Source organism: Elephas maximus, chromosome 26 (genome assembly GCF_024166365.1).
Source record: "Elephas maximus indicus isolate mEleMax1 chromosome 26, mEleMax1 primary haplotype, whole genome shotgun sequence".
Classification (NCBI taxonomy): domain Eukaryota; kingdom Metazoa; phylum Chordata; class Mammalia; order Proboscidea; family Elephantidae; genus Elephas; species Elephas maximus.
In genome coordinates, this window is record NC_064844.1 from 20,502,836 (window position 1) to 20,522,724 (window position 19,889).

The 19,889-nt window shown below is 40.7% G+C and overlaps 1 protein-coding gene across 3 annotated transcripts in view; it reads right to left on the reverse strand.

Annotated features, from left to right (window-relative positions):
• Positions 1-1,178: 1,178 nt before the first annotated feature.
• Positions 1,179-19,889, reverse strand: part of EML4 (EMAP like 4) — a 201,343-nt gene continuing 182,632 nt past the window's right edge. For all 3 annotated transcript variants that reach the window (XM_049870526.1, XM_049870524.1, XM_049870525.1), the window contains 4 exons: positions 10,807-10,894; positions 10,187-10,285; positions 4,694-4,824; positions 1,179-3,995 (listed from right to left, as the gene is read on the reverse strand). In XM_049870526.1, the coding sequence (XP_049726483.1) occupies positions 3,522-3,995; positions 4,694-4,824; positions 10,187-10,285; positions 10,807-10,894 (792 nt within the window). In that variant the 3' untranslated portion in view covers positions 1,179-3,521. The remainder of the gene's footprint in view (positions 3,996-4,693; positions 4,825-10,186; positions 10,286-10,806; positions 10,895-19,889) is intronic.

Genomic DNA, 19,889 nt, shown 5'->3' on the forward strand with positions numbered 1-19,889 from the left:
TATCTGAGCCTGTGAGGAGAGCAGAAGCTGTCCCATTACAAAGGGCTACATTTATTTTTGGGAAAAACACCTGGACACCTTTCTGTGGTCCCTGAAGACTGCAGTCCTGGGCCCCCTGAACACAGGCTTCCCCAGCAGGACCTGGCTTCCGCAGGGGGTAGCACTGAGGCCATGACAGCGACACAGGTGCGCGGCATCACCACAGGCAGGTACCCGCCACTCCTGGACTGAGGCTGACACAAGCCCTCATGCTTCCCCTGACTGCCTTTGTAAAATCTCTGTGAGTCTCTACTTTACCTCCTCACTCCCTGTTTTTAAAGTGTAACTGTCTTTCTCCCAGTGTAATGAAAGCAGCACAAGCTTCCAAGTTATAAAACCTGAAGCCTTGGCCTGGCCATTACCTAAAGAACCATGGGCCAATTACTAAATTTCCGGGCCATTTCCTCATCTGTAGGGTGACACTCCCCACATCACTAAATAGGAGCTAGGGTGTTGGGTGCAGGCTCGGCCCACAGCAGGTGCTCCTCCAATGGCAGCTCTCCTTGATCCAGTCCTATACATCTGCCCTGCAGCCCATCGTCTTTGTCTTAAAAACAGGTCCGTGTGCCTACTCTCTTTACAACAACCTGGTTCCTTCTAGAAGTTAACACCAAATGCCTCGACGTGTCCAGTATCTAATTCACCAGTATTCCCACAAACGTGCTCCTCTTCTGGATTTCCTTATTTCCATCACATTGTTTAGCGGGCTTTTCTGGTGCCTGTGGGCCATTCTGGTTCAGATTCAGTGAGAGGAATTGCTATCCCAGGGCAACCTCTCATGGGTTATTGTGTCTGAGCTGCTGTGCACACCTAGTCACCAAAGATCAACGAGGCAATAATGAAAACCCCATCGCTGCCATGACTCTAGATCATCCAAAGTGAAACATTAGAGAAAGTGTAGACATGAAATAAAATAAAACTAAGCTATTTTCCTATTAAATGGAAGCATAATTCAGAGGTGATTTCCCCCAACATTATGAGATGGAGTTTGTTACTAACAGAATGATTCTATCCATAGCAGTGGCAGTGGTCAACCAACAAATGTCTCCTTCGGAACGGTCATGGTTTCTGGTAAGTGAACAGTCATGGAAACCAGCACTATAAAGGAAGAGTTAAGACACATTTAGGGAGACAAAGGAAACATTTTGACTATTTTATTGTTTAATCTTCAAAAATTTCTGCCATGAGACAGGAATGCATGATAGAAATGGCTCAACATCTTCACATGGAACACTTGGATTCATTTTCATTCACAAGTTTTTCTAAAAACATCTAGAATTTCATAATTCTGCCCACTTCCAACCATTATCACAGATTTAATTGACCATTAGACAGTAGTTGCCAGCAACAGATAGCTGGAACGCTTTCTGCATATTAGTAGTGTCTTTTGAAACTACCACCCAAGAGTATCACAATTATCTCATTGTTTTACATGGCAACCCCAAAGGTGACTGATGTCCCCAAAGAAACTCCCTCTTTATCATGAAGAGCTATATCCCCCAGGTACTTAAAGAAATGCTGGTCCTTCTCCTGGAACTTGTTTATCTTACAGGATTTTTCTTGTAGGGAACAGCACGTGCTGACTTGATGAGTTCATCACCGTTGCTAACAGGCAAATACAGAGGCCTGATACTTACCAATGCTCTCTGATGACCATGCTCACAACGTACTAAAAACAGACGGGTTGCTTGGAATCTATATCTCCTCGTCTGAAGAGAACTACTTTGAGGTTTTGTTTTTGAACAGTTGTAAACAAAAGGAAAGAGATATACATGGACATACACCTATACACAGAGATAAACACTGAATAGTTTCAATGTGGTGCATATCTTATATAGAGATAAACACAGAATGCCTCACACGTTCACACATACCCGCACCCGTACATACAGCGTGTGATATAAATGTCCTTGGGAGTTCACTGGAGTTGTATATTACCAAATGATGATGATACCTGATCTGCATTACTCCTGAGAAGATACTAGAAGGGAATGACAGTCCTGATGCACTGCGGAATGGCACAATCACGTAAACACTTGCATACTTAAGACTTCTGAACTCACCCGAAGTTTCTAAACATGATCCAACCAAAAAAAATATCAAAACAATGCAGCAAGGTAAAAAGTAAATCAAAACAGAAATGTTTTTATATTCGAAGTATAAACAGGAAATGCATATTTGTCAGTAATTATTTTTAAAGTAGGAAACACGTACTTAAGAAAAATATAAGTTGTCTGACAAAACTTAAAAAAAACAAAAACAAAACTTTCCAATGCATAATCATATACGCATTGCCCATAACAGCAGAGGATAGCCACATTAGAATAGCAAGGCTTATAGCAACTCCGCCAGAGAGAAATTTACTATATATAGCAAGTCTGTTAAGCATGCAATTTATAAAAAAAAAAAAAAAAAAATCACCGTGACTGTTAATCACATTTCCATAAAAAAGAATTTGCAGTTTGTTGAGTATCTTATCCCTCAATATAATAAAACTGTATAAAAATTATAACTAAACCAATGAATTTCAAGCACCAATTCAATCATTTAAACTTCCTGTATTTATATTTCTCCTATTATTGAGGGGACAAATTATGATGAAGGCTAAACTGAAATTAGCCAGGTAGTTATTACAGCTTAGTTTTACAGGCATGTGGTTTTCCCCTCCCAATTACTTGAATGCCAAACATTTGAAAATGTTTAGGCCAGGAGGGGGATCCCTGGAGAAATCCGTTATTTCTGAGTTATCAATGGTTTAATACACACTAAAAGCTCTTTAACAAACCAAGGCGTTCTTAGTTTTAGGCTTAAACAGATTGGCACCTAAGAAATTACAGGACCATTCCTCATTATGGCTTGGAAAAGCAGCACCTATATAGTAGACTAACAAGCATATCTGGCTACCTACCAGTAGTGTAAGAAAACGGCATTAGGCAACACCATTGCACATGGCAATACTGAAGTTTTTCTTAATTAAAAAATTTCCTTTAGACACTTGGGCTGGAGGATAGATACCTTAATAAGAGCACATTTTTTTTTTTTTTCTGGTTTCTTTTTCTGCATCAGGAGAAATAAAAAAGTAGCACAGTTTGAGCCAGTAGATGCGTAACAGTGTTTGTGATGCCTCTGGTTGTTCCTGAAGAAAACACGTTCAGATAACAAGGGGGTTATTTTAAATCAACACAACTGCTGTTTGTTTCCAGTATATACATCATACCACTTACATACACAGTCATCTCTGAGACAGAACTAAGGTTTCAGTCTTTTCCTACTGTTGAGTTTGGTTCATTTTCAATGCACACCAAACCGAACCTTCAGAGAGACTGCATTGGAGACTGAGGATAAGACGACTGAAGAAAACAATCAATGCAGAAACCAAGCATCTCGATCAAAGGCAATCCTCCATGACTTCTCATCCTGTTTTCTGAACTCCACCACAAAACGCATGCAGCCGAAGGAGCGAGCCCCCTGCAGTCACGGTGTTAGCACAGGGGTGGGTGGTCTTGTGGGCCCTCAGGAAGCGTGGCCTCGCTCTGCTCCTTGCTTGTCTCCTGGGGAGCCACTTCATCGACAGGCTCCCCGAGGTCTTCGCTGCCCCCTTCACTCTGCCCTTCACTGTGGTCTTCGCTCGGCTCCACAGTCTGTTCCAGGCTGTTCTCCAGAAGTGTAGGAGAACTGCTGATTCTACTTTCTTCTTCTACTGTCTCATTTATGGGCTGGGACGGAGGTGGCGTGGGAGTATTAGATTGTGTGGCACTCTCAATGGAAGCGACGGGAGCTTTGGTTAGAGAAGTATCGGCTACAATCTCATTCTGAGGCAAAGGTAACTTTTCCACAAGTTTCCACTGAATGATACTCATGTCTTTGCCACCAGTTGAAATCAGGTGACTGTCATTATAAGTAAAACTGACATTGGTGACATGGCTGCTGTGGGCGCTGTACTTGTGACTGGGAGCCTACATGAAATAAGCCAGACAAAGGAAAATTAAGCTCATTCTTCACATGCCTGCTTACAGCAATGGAGGCGACTAGTTAGGGGAGGTAAGTGAGCTTGTGAAGCAGGTGAAGTCACACGAAAGCCACAGTACTCAAATCTGAGGAATAAAGGCGGCAGTAATTTCCCTTTCCTGGCTGTTTACATAGGAGAAACACAACCTGACTGGACAGGCTGTATGGGTAAAAACCAACCACAAGTCTGTCTTTCCTGAATGTCATCTTGGTATACTAGTTAGAGCTTAGGAACTATTCTACTGGGATGGCTTGGGGGTGGGGGGATGACTAGGTTGGCAGGATCACAGGTGACTTAGCAAACAGTTCTATTAGTATTATGTTGATCGTGTGTAGAACAAAATATTTTAATATGCTTAGAAGACGTTTAAAATTGCCAAAATATCAAAATAAAAAACAACTGGACAACAAGCAAAAAGGAGTAAATCATCGCCAGCTGGCCCTTCCCAGCCGTCTTCTCCTTACCCGCAATGAGGAAGGAAAAGACAAGTGAAGCCTGCCTGGATGCTCAGGCGTGGCCCACCTCGCTCTACACACCGCTGTATCACAGAGAGTTAAATCAGTGATCCCACAGATACTTTCTTGCCATTGCCAAATCACCCAAACGAAAGGTCCTGTAACGTTAGCTTCTATCAAATGAGCTTACCTTTGGTTTGGAGCAAGGATACTGAAACAGATGAACTTTGCAAAAGTCATCAGCGACAGCTATGACCTTCCTGTTGTGGGACCGCACCAGTGCGTTGATGTCTGTCCCATCGGATCCTTCTGGCCAGACACCTTTGATATGGAAATATGAGGTGTAGAAAGAAAATTAGCCTGAAAAATATAACTGCAGCGCTACATACGTTTGATTTTAGAATATGATTGACTTTCATCTGTGTTCATTCACACTCTTTGTTGCAGACGTTTCTCTTACAAATTTCTCTGCGACTCAATACTGTTCTTCATTCAAATGATGGAGTTTTATTCTAAAATTTAACTAATAATAAAATTTAACCAAAGTAGCCTCAAGACGGAAAACATCCAGACCTAGAGTACTTAATAGTAACCAGCAGGTGGTGCTAATAAATGTAGTGTCAGCTTGACTCACTTCAGCAACAGGCTCTTCCTTTTTGAAGTTTCAGTTGGAGGGAAAGTTATCAGCTGCTTCTACAGTGAAGTACAAAGCAAAGCAAGAACACTCCAGAGGAGACTCTAGGTAAGCTGTGTAAAATCTACACAAACTTTCACTGCTCCCTTCTAAAGGAAACCTCATGGAGACTTCTTCTTAAGTAAATACACAGGCCATCTGCTAGCGTAGCATGCTGTCCCACAGAATTTTCCTGGAGGTATTTACGGTCAAAGCTAAGACATATCAAATTTACTTCTCCTGAATCATTATGAGGCACTGGTGGTCATGTTCAACGTAACTGGCACAAAGCCGCATTAGGCTAGATCAAAATTATGGGACATTTAAGAGTTGAGATGTTGGCCTCCTGTGGCTGAATGCTTCTCTAGGACAAAAATGGTTTTGGTAAATTTACTAAAAACAAGCCAAGATATTTCTTAATTGACATCTCTTAACAACTAAATAAATACTACCTGCTTAAAATAACCAGGTAAGTTATCAGCTTTTTGGCCACTGCTTCATTTTACTCCAGAATAGTCAAAATGACTTTGTTTTTCAGTTTCTTCCTATCCTATCAGGATTCTCCATCTCTACAGCAGGTGTGTTTAGAACAGTTATGTGTTTAACAGATTATTTCTGTAATACACATCTGAACACAGATGTTCAGATCTATGATCAGGCTGGAAGAGATGGCCCAATTTTCAGACGGCAGGAATATATCATTCAAGGGAAAATACTGTACTGCTTTAGGTACTGGTGCCAAGTCCACACCTGGTATTATAATTACTGAGTATAACATCTCTTTTTAATTCTTTGCAACCATGGCTTTATTATATTAACTTCCCATCTTTCTTCTAAACTTTTCAGAGGATACCTAAAGACTGGGAAAACTTAGGCAACTGTTACAGAGGATAGATTTCTAGCAACGTCCAAAACATCAGATTACGAATGATTCCCAGATTTTATCTTTAAATAACACTGATTAAAAAAACCTTCATGTTTTGACAAATGGTGCTGGGATACCTGGCATCTACAGGCAAAAGAATGAAATTGGACCCTACCTCATGCCATTTGCAAAAATTCACTCAAAACAGACCAGAGACCTAAAGGTAAGAGCTAAAACTATAAAACTCTTAGAAGAAACCTAAGTATAATAAACTTTCATGACCTTGGATTTCTTAGATACGACCAAAAATACAAGAGACATACCAACATGAAAGTGAAAAGACACAGAATGGGAGAAAATATTTGCAAATCATATATCAAAAAGAGTCTTGCATCCAGAATATATAAAGAACTTTTACAACTCTATAATAAAAAGACAAATAACCCAATTTGAAAATGGGCAAAGGATCCAAATAGGCATTTCTCCAAAGAGGATAAACAAATGGTCAATATACATATGAAACGGTGCTCAACATCCCTGTTTTTGTTAGTTGTCATGGAGCTGGCCCTGACTCCTAGTGATCCCATGTGTTAGAGGAGAACTGTGCTCCGCAGGGTTTTCAATGGCTGATTTTTTAAGAAGTAGATGACCAGGCCTTTCTTCAGAGGTGCCTCTGGGTAGACTCGATCTATCAACCTTTTGGTTAGCAGCTGAGTTAACTGTGTGCCATAACCAGGGACTCAACATTATTAGTTATCACAGAAATGAAAATCACAATGAGTTACCACTTCACACCCACGAGGATGTCTATAATAAAAAAGGTAATCACAAGTGTTGGCAAGGATGTGGAAAAACGGGAACCCTTATACATTGCTCCTGGGAATGTGAAATGGTGCAGCCACTCTGGAAAACAGTTTGACAGTTCCACAAGAGGTCAAACGAAGTTACCATGTGATCTACCTAAAATGAAAACACGTCCACACAAAAACTTGCACGAGCGTTCATAGCAACATTAGCCATAAAAACCAAAATATATCAACTGATGATAAATGGATAAACAAAATATGAAAAATCCATACAATATTATTCAGCAGTAAAAATCCTCAAAATAATACAAGCAAACCAACTCCAAAAGCATTACATACCAGGATCAAGTGGGATTGGGCCCAGGAATGCAAGGGTGGTTCAACATTAGAAACTCAATCAATGTAACTGTTGTCACTGTTGCTAGGTGCTGTCGAGCTGGTTCCGAATCACAGTGACACTGTGTACAAAAGAATGAAACAGTGCCCGGTCCTGTGCCATCCTCATAATCATTATGCTTGAACCTACCGTTGTAGCCACTATGTCAAACCATCTCCCTGAGGGTCTTCCTCTTTTTTGCTGATCTTCTACTTTACTAAGCATGATGTCCTTCTCCAGGGACTGATATCTCCTGATAACACATGCAAAGCATGTGAGACAAAGTCTTGCCATCCTTGCTTCCAAGGAACATCCTGGTGTATGTCTTCTGAGACACGTGTTTGTTCTTCTGACAGTCCATGGTATATTCAATATTCTAGGCCAGCACCATAATTCAAAGGCATCAATTTTTCTTTGGTCTTCCATATTTACTTTCCAGCTTTCACATGCATATGAGGTGATCAAAAATACCATGGCTTGGGTCAGGCACACTTTAGTCCCCAAAGTGACATCTTTGCTTTTTAACACTTGAAAGAGGTCTTTTGCCCAATGCGATATGTTGTTTGATTTCTTAACTTCTGTTTCCATGGGTGTTGATTATAGATCCAAGTAAAATGAAATCCTTGACAATTTCAATATTTGTTCCATTTACTATGATGCTACTTTTTGGTCCAGTTGTGAGGATTTTTGTTCTTTATGTTGAGGTGAAGTCCATACCAAAGGCTGTGGTCTTCGATTTTCCTCAGTAAGCGCTTTAAGTCCTTTTTGCTCTTCAGTGTTGTATCCTTTGCATATCGCAAGTTGTTAACGAGTCTTCCTCCAATCTTGATGCCATGTTCTTCTTCATATAGTGCAGTCTCTTGAATTATTTATTCAGCATACAGAACGAATAAGTATGTGAAAGGATACAACCCTGAAACACACCTTTCCTGACTTTAAATCACAGTGTATCCCCTTGTTCTGTTCAAATAGCTGCCTCTTAGTCTATGTACGGGTTCCACCTGGGAAAAAAATCAAGCGTTCTGGAATTCCCATTCTTTGCAATGTTACTCTAAAGCTACAATAATCAAAACAGCCTGGTATTGTATAATGATAGATGTATGGACCAATGGAATAGAATTGAGATTCCAGAATTAAACCTATACATCTATGGTCATTTGGTTCTGGACAAGGGTGCTAAGTCCATTCAGTAGGGGAAAGAAGAGTTTTTAATAAATGGTGCCAGGAAAATTGGATTTCCACATGCAGAAGAATGAAGCTGGATCCATACCTCACACCATATACAAAAACTAATTCAAAATGGATCAAGGACCTAAATCTGAGAACTAAAACCATAAAACTCTGAAAAGAAAACAGGGGTGTTGCTTTAGAACCTAGTTTTTAATAACGGGTTCTTAAACATGACACCAAAAGCACAAGCAGCAAAAGACAAAATAGATAAGTGGGACCTCATAAAAATTAAATACTTTTGTCCATCAAAGGGCTTTATCAACAAATTGAAGAGGCAACTTACTGATTAGGAGAAGATTTTGTAGAACCATGTATCTGGTAAGAGTTTAATATGCAGAATATATAAAGAATACCCACAACTTTAAAAAGAAAAAACAACCCAATCAAAAAATAGGCAAAGGAATTGAACAGACATTGCACGAAAGAGGATATATAAATGCCCAATAAGCACATCCAACCAAAAAAACCAAATCGCTGCTGTCAAGTCGATTCCGACTCAGAGCGACCCTACAGGACAGAGCAGAACTGCCCTATATAGTTTCCAAGGAGGGCCAATCTTTTGGTTAGCAGACGTAGCTCTTAACCACTATGCCACCAGGGTTTCCAAGCACATGACAAGATGCTCAATGTCATTAGAGATGCAAATCAAAACCACAGTGAGATACCACCTCACCCCCACTAGAATGGTTATGATGCAACAACAACAAAAGGGAAAATAACTGGTATTGGAGAGGATGTGGAGAAATCGGAACCCTCACCCAGTGCTGGTGGAAATACAAAACGATAGAGACACTGTGGAAAAATTTTGGTGGTTCCTCAAAAAGTTACACACAGAACTACTATATGATACCACAATTCTACCCCTAGGTATATACCCAAAAGAACTGAAAGCAGGAATGCAAACAGAAACCTGTATCCCAGTGTTCACTGCAGAACTTATCACAATAGCCAGAAGGTGAAAACAACCTAAAGGTCCCTCAGCAGATGAATGGATGAACAAGACGCGGTACATCCATACAACGGAATACTACTCAGCCCTAAGGACAAATGAAGTCCCGATACATACTGCGACATAGACGAACCCTGAAAACACTTCGTTAAATGAAAGAAGCTACTCACGAAAGATCACATATTTTATGATTCCATTTATATGAAATGTTTTTTTAGTCCAGAATAATCAACTCCACAGAGACAGACAGTAGATTGGCTGGTGCTGGGGGCAGGACAGAAATGAGGACTGACTGCTGAAGAGTGCAGGGTTTCTTTTCGGGGTGATGAAATGTTCTAAAGCTAGATGGTGGTGATGGCTGCACAACTCTGTGAATGACTAAAACCACTGAACTGTATACTTTAAACAGATGACGTTTATGGCATGTTAACTATATTTCAATAAAGCTGTTATTTAAAAAACACCCTTATAAGTTTAAAAGCTTCAATTTTCACTTGGAGGAAAAGATTGGAAGGGTCAGTATTAGCAATTTGCACTATTATGTAAATTCCTTTCCTTTTAATTATCTTTTATATTAACTGGGAACCAAAAGTCTGTTGGATTCTGGAGGGAACAAATCCCATATTGGCTCACTGTTAATACATTTAATTTCTCTGAATCTGGCATTAATAGTGGTAACACTAAAGAACACATGTAGAATATATTTCATTTAAAAATTCAGGCAAGTAAATATTATATAAAAACCTCACAAAGCATCTCATCACAGCAGGTGTTGTGTCCTTACCAAAGACGTGAAAGCCTAGCACACAGGTGTACGTCGTCCAATCGATGTCCTTACAATCTGACCGATTCCTGATCAGTTTACAGCCACTTGGAATGTCCCCTTTAAAGATAAACACAGAAAGTATAATCACAGTGACAGTGAAAGTGTGTTTGGAAACTACATTCCAACTCATTATAATCCATACACTGAAAAACATTAAGACACATTCAAAAAGGAAAAGAAAGTGTTTACTTTTTAACAGCGTTTACAGAACTACAGATTGCTTCCCACTGAATTTGTTTTTTTAAAAGCATAACTGCCCATCCATTATACCCCTCTTTGCCTCTATTTTTTTTTTTTTTTGCCTCTAGGGAAGTTAAGTCCGAAACCATTCTGCATCAGTCTCAACAAGGAATTTCTTACTGCTATATGTGCCTTCGTTCTACACCATTAAATTCATTCATTACTTTCTCGGAGAAGTGAACGACATTGGAGATTCTCATTACTTAGCTCGAAGTAACAGATGCTTTATCAGGTTACAGGGGCCAGCAGGCATTCTCTGCACCATTCAGATTCCCTGCAACAGTCCATCAGTGCCCCCGACAGACAACTCTGAGCCACATGTCATCATTCATACTTACAGTAGAGTATCTCATAGTCTCCCGAGTTAGACATTATGTACTTGTTGTCTGGGGACCAGTCAAGATGTGTGATATAGCTGGAATGTCCCTAAGGAGTAACAGATCCGTTGTTAAGAAGCAGTTAGAGTTTAGAATGATAAATACTTAAATAGTTAGTCAATGCAGTTTCTTGAGTACCCATTTGTTTGGAATTCCTAAAGGTCAGGGAGCAGTATTATAGCCTCTAGAACTGAACAAGACCTACAGCAGGTCCTTAGCTATTTTTAATTCTGTCTTTTTGGGAGGCGAAGATGCACGTATATGAAGAAACCAGTGATATATGGAGTTCTGGCAGAACTCGGGAACTCAAGGGACCTCACCACGATGGAGATGCTAAGCACTCAGGTCTTGGCCTCTCCACCTAGATCCAGCAACAAGCACCTACTTCTGGGGCTGGAGTCTTCCAGGAAAGACTGTCTCTTACACTTGTGTCTTAGAGGACTAAGGACAGTGCCACACATGCCATACCCTCAGGCCTTATTTCAAGTCACTGGTATCCCCCATTGGAGTGACTCTGCTTTTGAGAATAAAGGATTAGTTCCAGGTTGTGTACACAGAGTAGTTCTCCCGTGCTCCCTCATGGCACATCTCAGGGGCTGAGGAATGTGGCACTCGTACTTGGACACATGGAAGTCTCCTAAAAAACTCCTATCTTCCAAGAATGTTCTGGGGAAAAAGTCACTCAACACTGCACTCCTTCAGAACAGCTAGGCCCAACATAATCATCAGAATCCTCAAAACATTGCCTCAACGGGAAGACAATGATTTGTTTCTGCTTGGGTCTTACTAACACTGTGGGAATTAAAATTGAAAAAACAAAACAAAAAGCCAACTATTAAATGCTACATTTTGTTGACTTCACATGTAAGCATTTGATTATAGACTATTTTAGATAAATTACATGGGTCTATGGTTCACCAAAACCAGTTGAGTCTCAGGCATTCATTTTTACCTCCTGTAGTCTGTGATGAAACAGTTCAACTTCTATTGTACTTTTTGAAGTTTTAGCTTTCTGCTCACATGATTTTATTTTTTAAGTTAGTCAGTTCATGTCCCCTAGGTATGGTTTTAATATTTACACAAAGTTTTCTTATTATTCCAGTATCCTCTGAAGCCTAACGCAGTGTCCTAAAACCCTTCTGGAATTACGATCTCCACCACAGTGCTACACTTAAATGAACTGGTTCTGTGGATCTGAGAACTCTGAGGCTTCCTAAAATCACTAGAGATTAGGTGGTATGTTAGAAAACGGGTTGGGGGTCACTTCCAGGCACACACTGGCTTAACAAGAAGAACTGATTTTCAAAGCCAGAGAGACCTATGTGGTTACCAGAATTTCCTGAGGAGGCAGGAGATGGGGCTCACACAAATACTTTCCCTAGTGCACCTGAGCCTGATGCCTTGGCTCCGGTGTCTGGAGAAGCCGTGAGGAGTTAACCAGATTTAACCAGATTTAGTCCTCCAAGAAGTATTATTCATTCCAATGTAAAAGTACTTAAAAATATTATCTGAATTGTTATGAAAAGCCTTTAATAGCATACTTAGCAGAGCCACAAAAGCACTTCATATATACATTATATTCCTGTAACTCACATCTGTGTTGGATATAGAATGTGTTCAGAAGGTACATCAAGTATTCTCAAAAAGGATCCCTGGGTAAGAGAAGTGCTCGATCGTAGAAAAGACCTTGCAAAAATTATCAACTCATACTGGAAAACGAAGTATTTTTTCCTAAGTAGGTGTCCAGGTGTCCCCTCGCTGTCTAGAGCACTGTTACCCGACTGAACAATGGTGGCCATACTGTATCATCTGTACAGTCCACTGCAGTAGCGGCTCGCTATCTGTGGCTTCTGGGTGCCTGAAACGTGGTTGTGCTCCCAGGGAACTAAATTTATGAACAGAAAGCTGTGGATTTTAGCTGTTACACTGGATGATGCAGACAGAGAACAGTCCACACTTTCTCTACTGTTTGGAATATCCTCCTTTTATTGTACAGTAAATTCCACATACACATAGCTCAGTCTCTGGACTCTCTTCTGTTCCATTGGTCTATCTGCCTATTCTCAGCCAGCTGTGGTAGTTTTGTGGCATATGGAAAATTTCAGATGCACTTTACAACTACTTTAGCAAGCCCACAAATATCACGTTGAAAACTTAAAGGAGACTGCATTACATTTAGAGAACAGTTAGTAGAGAAGAGACATCTATCAAGCTTTTTCATCTAGAAACTGTATGTCTATTTTTTCAGCTTAGTTTATGTCTCTCAGTAATGTTTCACATAGCTTTCTGTGCTTTTTCTTGCTGTGTTTCTTCCCAAAGCTTCTACAGTTTTCTGATGCTACTGTGAATGGGATTTCTTTCCATCACATTTTTGATACATTTTTGCTGATTTGAGGGAAAGCCAATCCTTACTTAGCGACTGACGTGTAGAATACAGGCTGCCTATCCAGTCCACATTCTCCCCTTTTGTTAAGTGCCCAGCCTGAAGACTGTACTTCCAGCCTCCTTTACAGCTCGAGGAAACCCTGGTGGTACAGTGGTTAAGAGCTACTGCTGCAAACTAAAAGGTCGGCAGTTCAGATCCACAAGGCGCTCCTTGGAACCCCTATGGGCAGTTCTACTCTGTCCTTTAGGGTTTGCTATGAGTCGGAACCGAATGGATGGAAACGGGTTTGTTTTTTTTTTTTTTTGGTTATAGCTAGGGGTGGCAGAAGCCACTGATTGGGTTTCCAGAAAAACTTAAAGAGTATCGACTTAGCTGGGAGGAGTGCCTTTTTGCTCTTTGCTCTTGTCCTTTCTGCCTGGAACTAGGATGTGATGAGTGGAGTCCCAGGAGTATCTGATGATGAGGAGGATGGAAGCAACATACTAAGGATGATGGAGTGCAAAGAAAGAAGGATCCCGAGTCCTTGATGATTTATCTTAACTGAGAACAAATCCTTATCTGTTTAAGCCCCAGGGTACTGCATGTAATTCCCGTTATTATAATAGGGATCCTGCTACTCACTGAAATTCTGCATTAGTTACACGGTTTATTTTCTTGGAGATTTCTAGGTAGACAGTTATGAAGTCTGAAATAGTTTTTCTCTTTTTGGTGCCTATTTTCTGTTACTAAAGTCTCTGCAAAAACCACTTTCACTAGCACTTCTCGTCTAATCTAACAGACTTTGTAATGCTTTTTAAGTACATCATTGCAGCTCTAGTATACTCTCTCTCCTGGGCTAAGATCTCTGAGTAGCACTGTTAAAGGTACACAGGAGTTTGAGCGAAAGAGAAAGCTATTATGCTAGCACTCAGGTGTGGAATACAGCAATCTTACTTAGCCCTTGAGGTCAATCAAAACACTTCAAATACTTCAAGGAAAAGGCACAATTACCTATAATTAGAAAACTATTTTTTGCCTGTCACAGATGAATATTAAATGCTGAAAAAAATCCCTAGTACGAGCCAGGGCTCATCCAGTGATTAAGAAAAATGTACAGTAATAACACCTACTGTTTACTGAATACTGTCTCTATACAGGATATTAAGTTTAAGTACTTTGCATACATTATCACATTTAAATCTCACAGCAACTTTAATAAGGATGGCCACTTAATAGGTGAGGAAATTTAGGAGGGACAGAGATGTTAAGTAACTTTCCTGAAGTCACATAACTAAGAATTGGTGGAGTCAGGCTTCAAACACAGGTCAGAGGGTTCTGGACCAAATTACGCACAGCATTTAAATTATGCTTATCTTCTACTCATTTCTGTAATAGCAGAGATGAGCAGAAAGTAATTTAAAAGAAGTACTTTAAGAAAAGGAATTTATAAGTATGCAAGAACCTTTCCAGTACATTTCAAATAGTACAAGAAAAGCTGACATGAAGAAATACATTGTGCTGAAAGTAACAGAACTATAAAACCTCTCAGCACCAGCACTGGAAGGGATCTCTGAGATAACCTATCAGTAGTTTCCAAATTCTTTTCAGGTAGAAAATCCTCTATCCTATTAATCTTACTTGAGAAGTCCAAATGTAAAGCAAATAAAATCTGATCTACACCAGCCCAGTTCAGCCCCACCTCTCAGTTCTTAGGCTTTGTAAGACACAAGTTAAAAAGATCTCCTGAATCTAAAGGCTTCCCAAAACTTTTGTCTAGCCACTGTTACAAAACCATATTCTTTACACAGTCAATAGACAACCATGAATCCTATAATCCAACCCTTTTACCTAATATTTACTAAGCATTAAAAAAGCAAACAACAAACCAAACCTGTTGCCATCAAGTTGATTCTGACTCAGAGTGACCGTATAGGACAGAGCAGAACTGTCCCATAGGGTTTCCAAGAAGTGGATGGTGGATTTGAACTACCACACCCTTGGTTAACAGCTGAATTCTTTAACCACTGCGCCACCAGGGCTCCTACTAATTTTTTTTTTTTTTGAAGAGGAAAATTCTCATGAGTAGCAGCAGAAAGGAAAAAAAAAGTGGGCGATAAATTTTAAATGATATGGAGGCCTGATGGTGCAGTAGTTAAGCACTCAGGCCATTAACCAAGAGGTTAGAGGTTCAAACCCACCAGACACTCTGCGGCAGAAAGATGTGGCAGTCTCGTTTGGTAGAGATTACAGCCTTGGAAACCCTGTGGGGCAGTACTACTCTGTCCTGTAGGGTCGCTATGAGAATTGACTGGACGGCAACGGTTTCATCTATGCACGAGGAACAACATACCACAGACGAGGTTAGGCAACTTGGAGTATGTGCTGGAGAGGATGTGGAGAGCCCAAGGGCAGCAGAGAGACAGTGTGCTCCCAGGGGCAAACACAGGAAGTGAGAGGGCAGAGAGAGGCCACAGACAAAAATGAAAGCCTACCATGCATCAACAGTGCATAGGGCTGGCTCCATTCTACCTCGCTTTCCCCTTCTATCCCTCTGCCAGCCTGCAGTGGTCAGGCTCATGAAGAGCAAATTACTTCCTGGAAGATGACGCGGGTTTCTTCAGAGATGGGCCAGGACCAATGCCGTGCCGTAAACAAACCTGTGTGAGAAGGCAGCCTTTGCCATATACGAGCAAGTATAAAAGCAGCTCCAGATGAAAACCTGCTCATTCGCTCTTCTTACATGGCTCTAAGGCTAGCACGTGTGAACGATAATCCACAGCAAGCAAATACTGAGTGGGGCTCCATCACCTCGTTGCGACTGCTTTCACAGGGAATGCAATTTATGTCTTTCAGCAGAATCCGGGCTTGCCAAACTGCTGTGTCACAAGCAATGACCTAATCACTGTATTCCAGTGACATAACGAGTGACTAGTCTAAAACACAGGCAGATATACCAAACTAGTTGGTGTCCATGGTTCAGAAAAAAGGCTTCCTGTTTGCAGATTGGGATATTTCAGAAATAAGCAAAATGAAGTGCCTTCCCCTTCTCTCTATACCACTTCAAAATTAAGAGATTCCTTGAAGTGTTACTTTGTATTGCACCTATTTCTGTTTTGTTTTTTAAGTGACAGATTGTGCAAGACTGGAACTAACAGCAAGGCCTAGAATAGGAGAGAAAAGGGAAGTGAAAGACGACTATGCCAAAGGGCCCTCGGCTGGCTCTTCCAGCTGAGCATTTCCAGAGCTCTACGGAGCGATCGGAGACCCATCAAAGTCCTGACTCTGTCTTTATCACCTTCTCTGTGTATTTATACTGTAAAGTAACTGCGCTAATTGGGATTGGCTTGATTGGACATGATAAACGAGCTCTTGGTTCAGCTGCCCCACTTTGCTAATGCATCAAATGAGGAAGTCGACCAGGTAATGCTCACTTCTGTCCCTTTATATGTGGAACATTTTATGGTTCTAAATGTAAATAATATAACTATCTTGAGATCAGACTTAACATTTTTAAAGAATACACACAAAAAAATCTCCAAATTTCCACTTTTTACTAAGTTTTTTGAAACACTGAAATTTTAGGTAGACAAGGATTAACTTCAGGAAGATATCTGGGTCAGTAGAAAATGGCAAGTTTCAAGGAACAGAAGAGCAATTTTTTGTGTTTATAGATGTCCCCTGCCTCAGTTGTATGCCGAGTCAGTTCTGACTCATTGTGACCCTATGGGACAGAGCAGAACCGTCCCACAGAGTTTCCAAGGCTGTCACCCATGGGAGCAGACTGCCAGGTCTTTTCTCCTGGGGAGCTGAGTATGAACCGCTGACCTTTCAGTTAGCAGCCCGTGGAACTATTGTGCCACCAGGGCTCCTTGGATGTCCCCTAGCCAAGCCAAGCCCACTGCCTGTCAAGTATGAGTGGATGCCCCCTAAACCTAAAAACCCAGTACCCAAGGAACCTGGAAATAAGATCAGGCTCTGAGAGCTAAATTTTAGAATGAACATACAATAAATCATAGTGGAAAGGGCTAAAGTAAGTGCCACAATGGCTCCAGGGGCAGCAAGTCTGGAGTACAACCTGACCCATGTGTGAATCTATCCAAAGGAAGGGTTAATCAGACGGGGGCGATAGGGTGGTCACAAAGAAAAGGGTGCATAGAGGCAAAGGTCGGCAGTGTCCTGTGTAAAGGGACCTGACCTGCTGTGGCTGGGGCACCAGATTTGCTCACCTTCTGATTATACTCTGATTTCACATATACCTAGCCATGAGGGGGAGAATGTGTTGGCTGGAGGATAGTCATGTCCCCTTGCATTGGCATTTACATATCTTACTTTAAACGAATAAACGCATCTCATTTGGTATCCTGAGGCTTAATTACAGACAGAAAACTTGGATGGCCAGAGGAAATTAGAATTCAGTTCCCTTACGGTTATAGTTCTTACATAAATTGATACTCTGCTTTATAAACAAGCTTTGCAGAGCTTGGTTGATAGAAATCCAACCCTCTGAAATGGATCTTCTCTTGTTTCTTAGCCTACAAGGTTGTGAGCAAGGCCCTGGCCTGTAATGACCTCATCAGCCACAGCCACTCCCTAGGGACCCGTGCACGGGCCAGCTGCTCTCGGCCAAGATGTGCCCCTTCGTATCCTTGACATTTCCACGTAAACTGATGCCAGAAAGAGGGACAGGCTCCAATTGCTTGGTGACAATTTATTAGAAGGACATTTCCTTAAGTTCCAAGCCCAGTACATGCTTCTGTAGCTACAGTGGTCACTAAACGTTGACTAGTAAACGGGGAAATGACTGGAAATAAAACAGAAAATCGCATTTGTGTTTGGAATTCTGAGAGTGGTTCCAGGTGCCGCATTTTAACAAAGGTCTTCGTAGCAATTCTATAAAGGAGGAGCTATTATTAGCTCTAATTTTAAGATAATTAAAATTAAGAACTCAGAAAGGTTAATTAACTTGCCTAAAGTCACAAACTAGTAAGCGGCACGGCCAGCATTAATCCAGTTTTGTCTGTCTTATATCAGAGCAGACAGTAGATAAAAGCAGTTAACATGAGACTGTAAGACCAGCTGGTGGGTGGAAGCAGACAGCAAGGAGAAGTGACAGTTGGAAGCAAACCACAAAACAAAAGATAATTAGAAAAGCAAAGTAGTTGAGCCTTTCTTTATAGCTTCAAACGGTTCTATAAACTTTAACAGTTCCTAAGGGTATTTCCAAATAATACTTTGAAACACTCAAAAGACAAAAGCTGCCTAACTGGAGAAGGCCAAGTCTCATGAAATTGATAGATTTGCCATTTCTCAGCACTTCCAAGGTCATCCTGATTACCCAACGCCGCACAGTGCTCTGTTTCCTTTCTTGATCAGTTGTTACACTGTCACAGCACTGTAAAATACTACACATAATGCAATCTCTGAGGCCTTATCAAAGTTTGCTATTCTAGGAGTTAGAAGAACTGGGTTCACATCCTGGATTTATCACTAAGTTAAGATGTGGCCCAGGACAAATGAAGTATCTTCTCTGGACCTCAGTCTCTTCATCTGCAAAACGAATGCCACAGTCTATTCCATCTGTAAAATTTTATGATCTCCTAAGATTAAATCATATTTGAGATAATTTGTTCATTCAACAGACACGGATTTAACGAAATATTTTTAAAAAGACTGAGATAAAATAATGTAAAAAATTTGGTACCTAGTGGAGTAAAAGGAGCCCTGGTGGTGCAGTGATTAAAGCGCTCAGTTGTTAACTGAAAGGTCGGTGTCTGGAACCCACCAGCTGTTCAACAGGAGAAAGATGTGGCAGTCTGCTTCAGTAAAGATTTAAAGCCTTGGAAACCCTATGAGGCAGTTCTACTCTGTCCTATAGGTTCACTATGAGTCGGAATTGACTTGATGGCAGTGGGTTTTGGTTTTGTTAGTAGGGTACCAAAAAAACCAAACCTGTTGCCATCGAGTTGATTCCAGCACACAGCGATCCTATAGGACAGAGTAGAGCTGCCCCATAGGGTTTTCAAGGAGCAGCTGATGGATTTGAACTGCTGACCTTTTGGTTAGCAGCCAAGCTCTTAACCACCAGGGCTCCAGATAATAGGGTAAACTTCAGTAATCTGTAAATTCCTCTCAGTGGGACATTTCCCTTGATCATGGCGCACAACGAGGCACTGTGTGCTATTCCATATCACAACTATCACGCTGAGAAACAGGTTAGAAAATGGATTTAAATTAGTGGATTATGATTCATAACGGGTGGCCAAGGCATACATGAGTATTTTGGGTAAATTCTAAAACTTTGAGGTTGCATGTAGATCAGTGCATAAATGGGCTGGTTTCTGCATATGGTATGTAATATGCAAAAAACCACATATACAAGTCTCTTCCTTGAATAGTAAATGGCCTGGTGTTTACTTATATATAGTACAAAACACATTTCAGATCCATACTGAAGTTTACTTTGCTTATTATTAGATGTACATGCTTCTAAAATAATTCTTTTGTTCATTCTCCTAAAATTATTTTGTGATGAAAACGTTAGAGGATCTGTGCCACTAATCCATCAAATGATTTGCTAATCTCAAATTCATTTCCTAACGCACAGAGCAAGCCACTTCAGTTTTCAGAAAAATAACAGTTAATATTTATCGAGCACTTATGATTTGCCAAGCACTTTTTT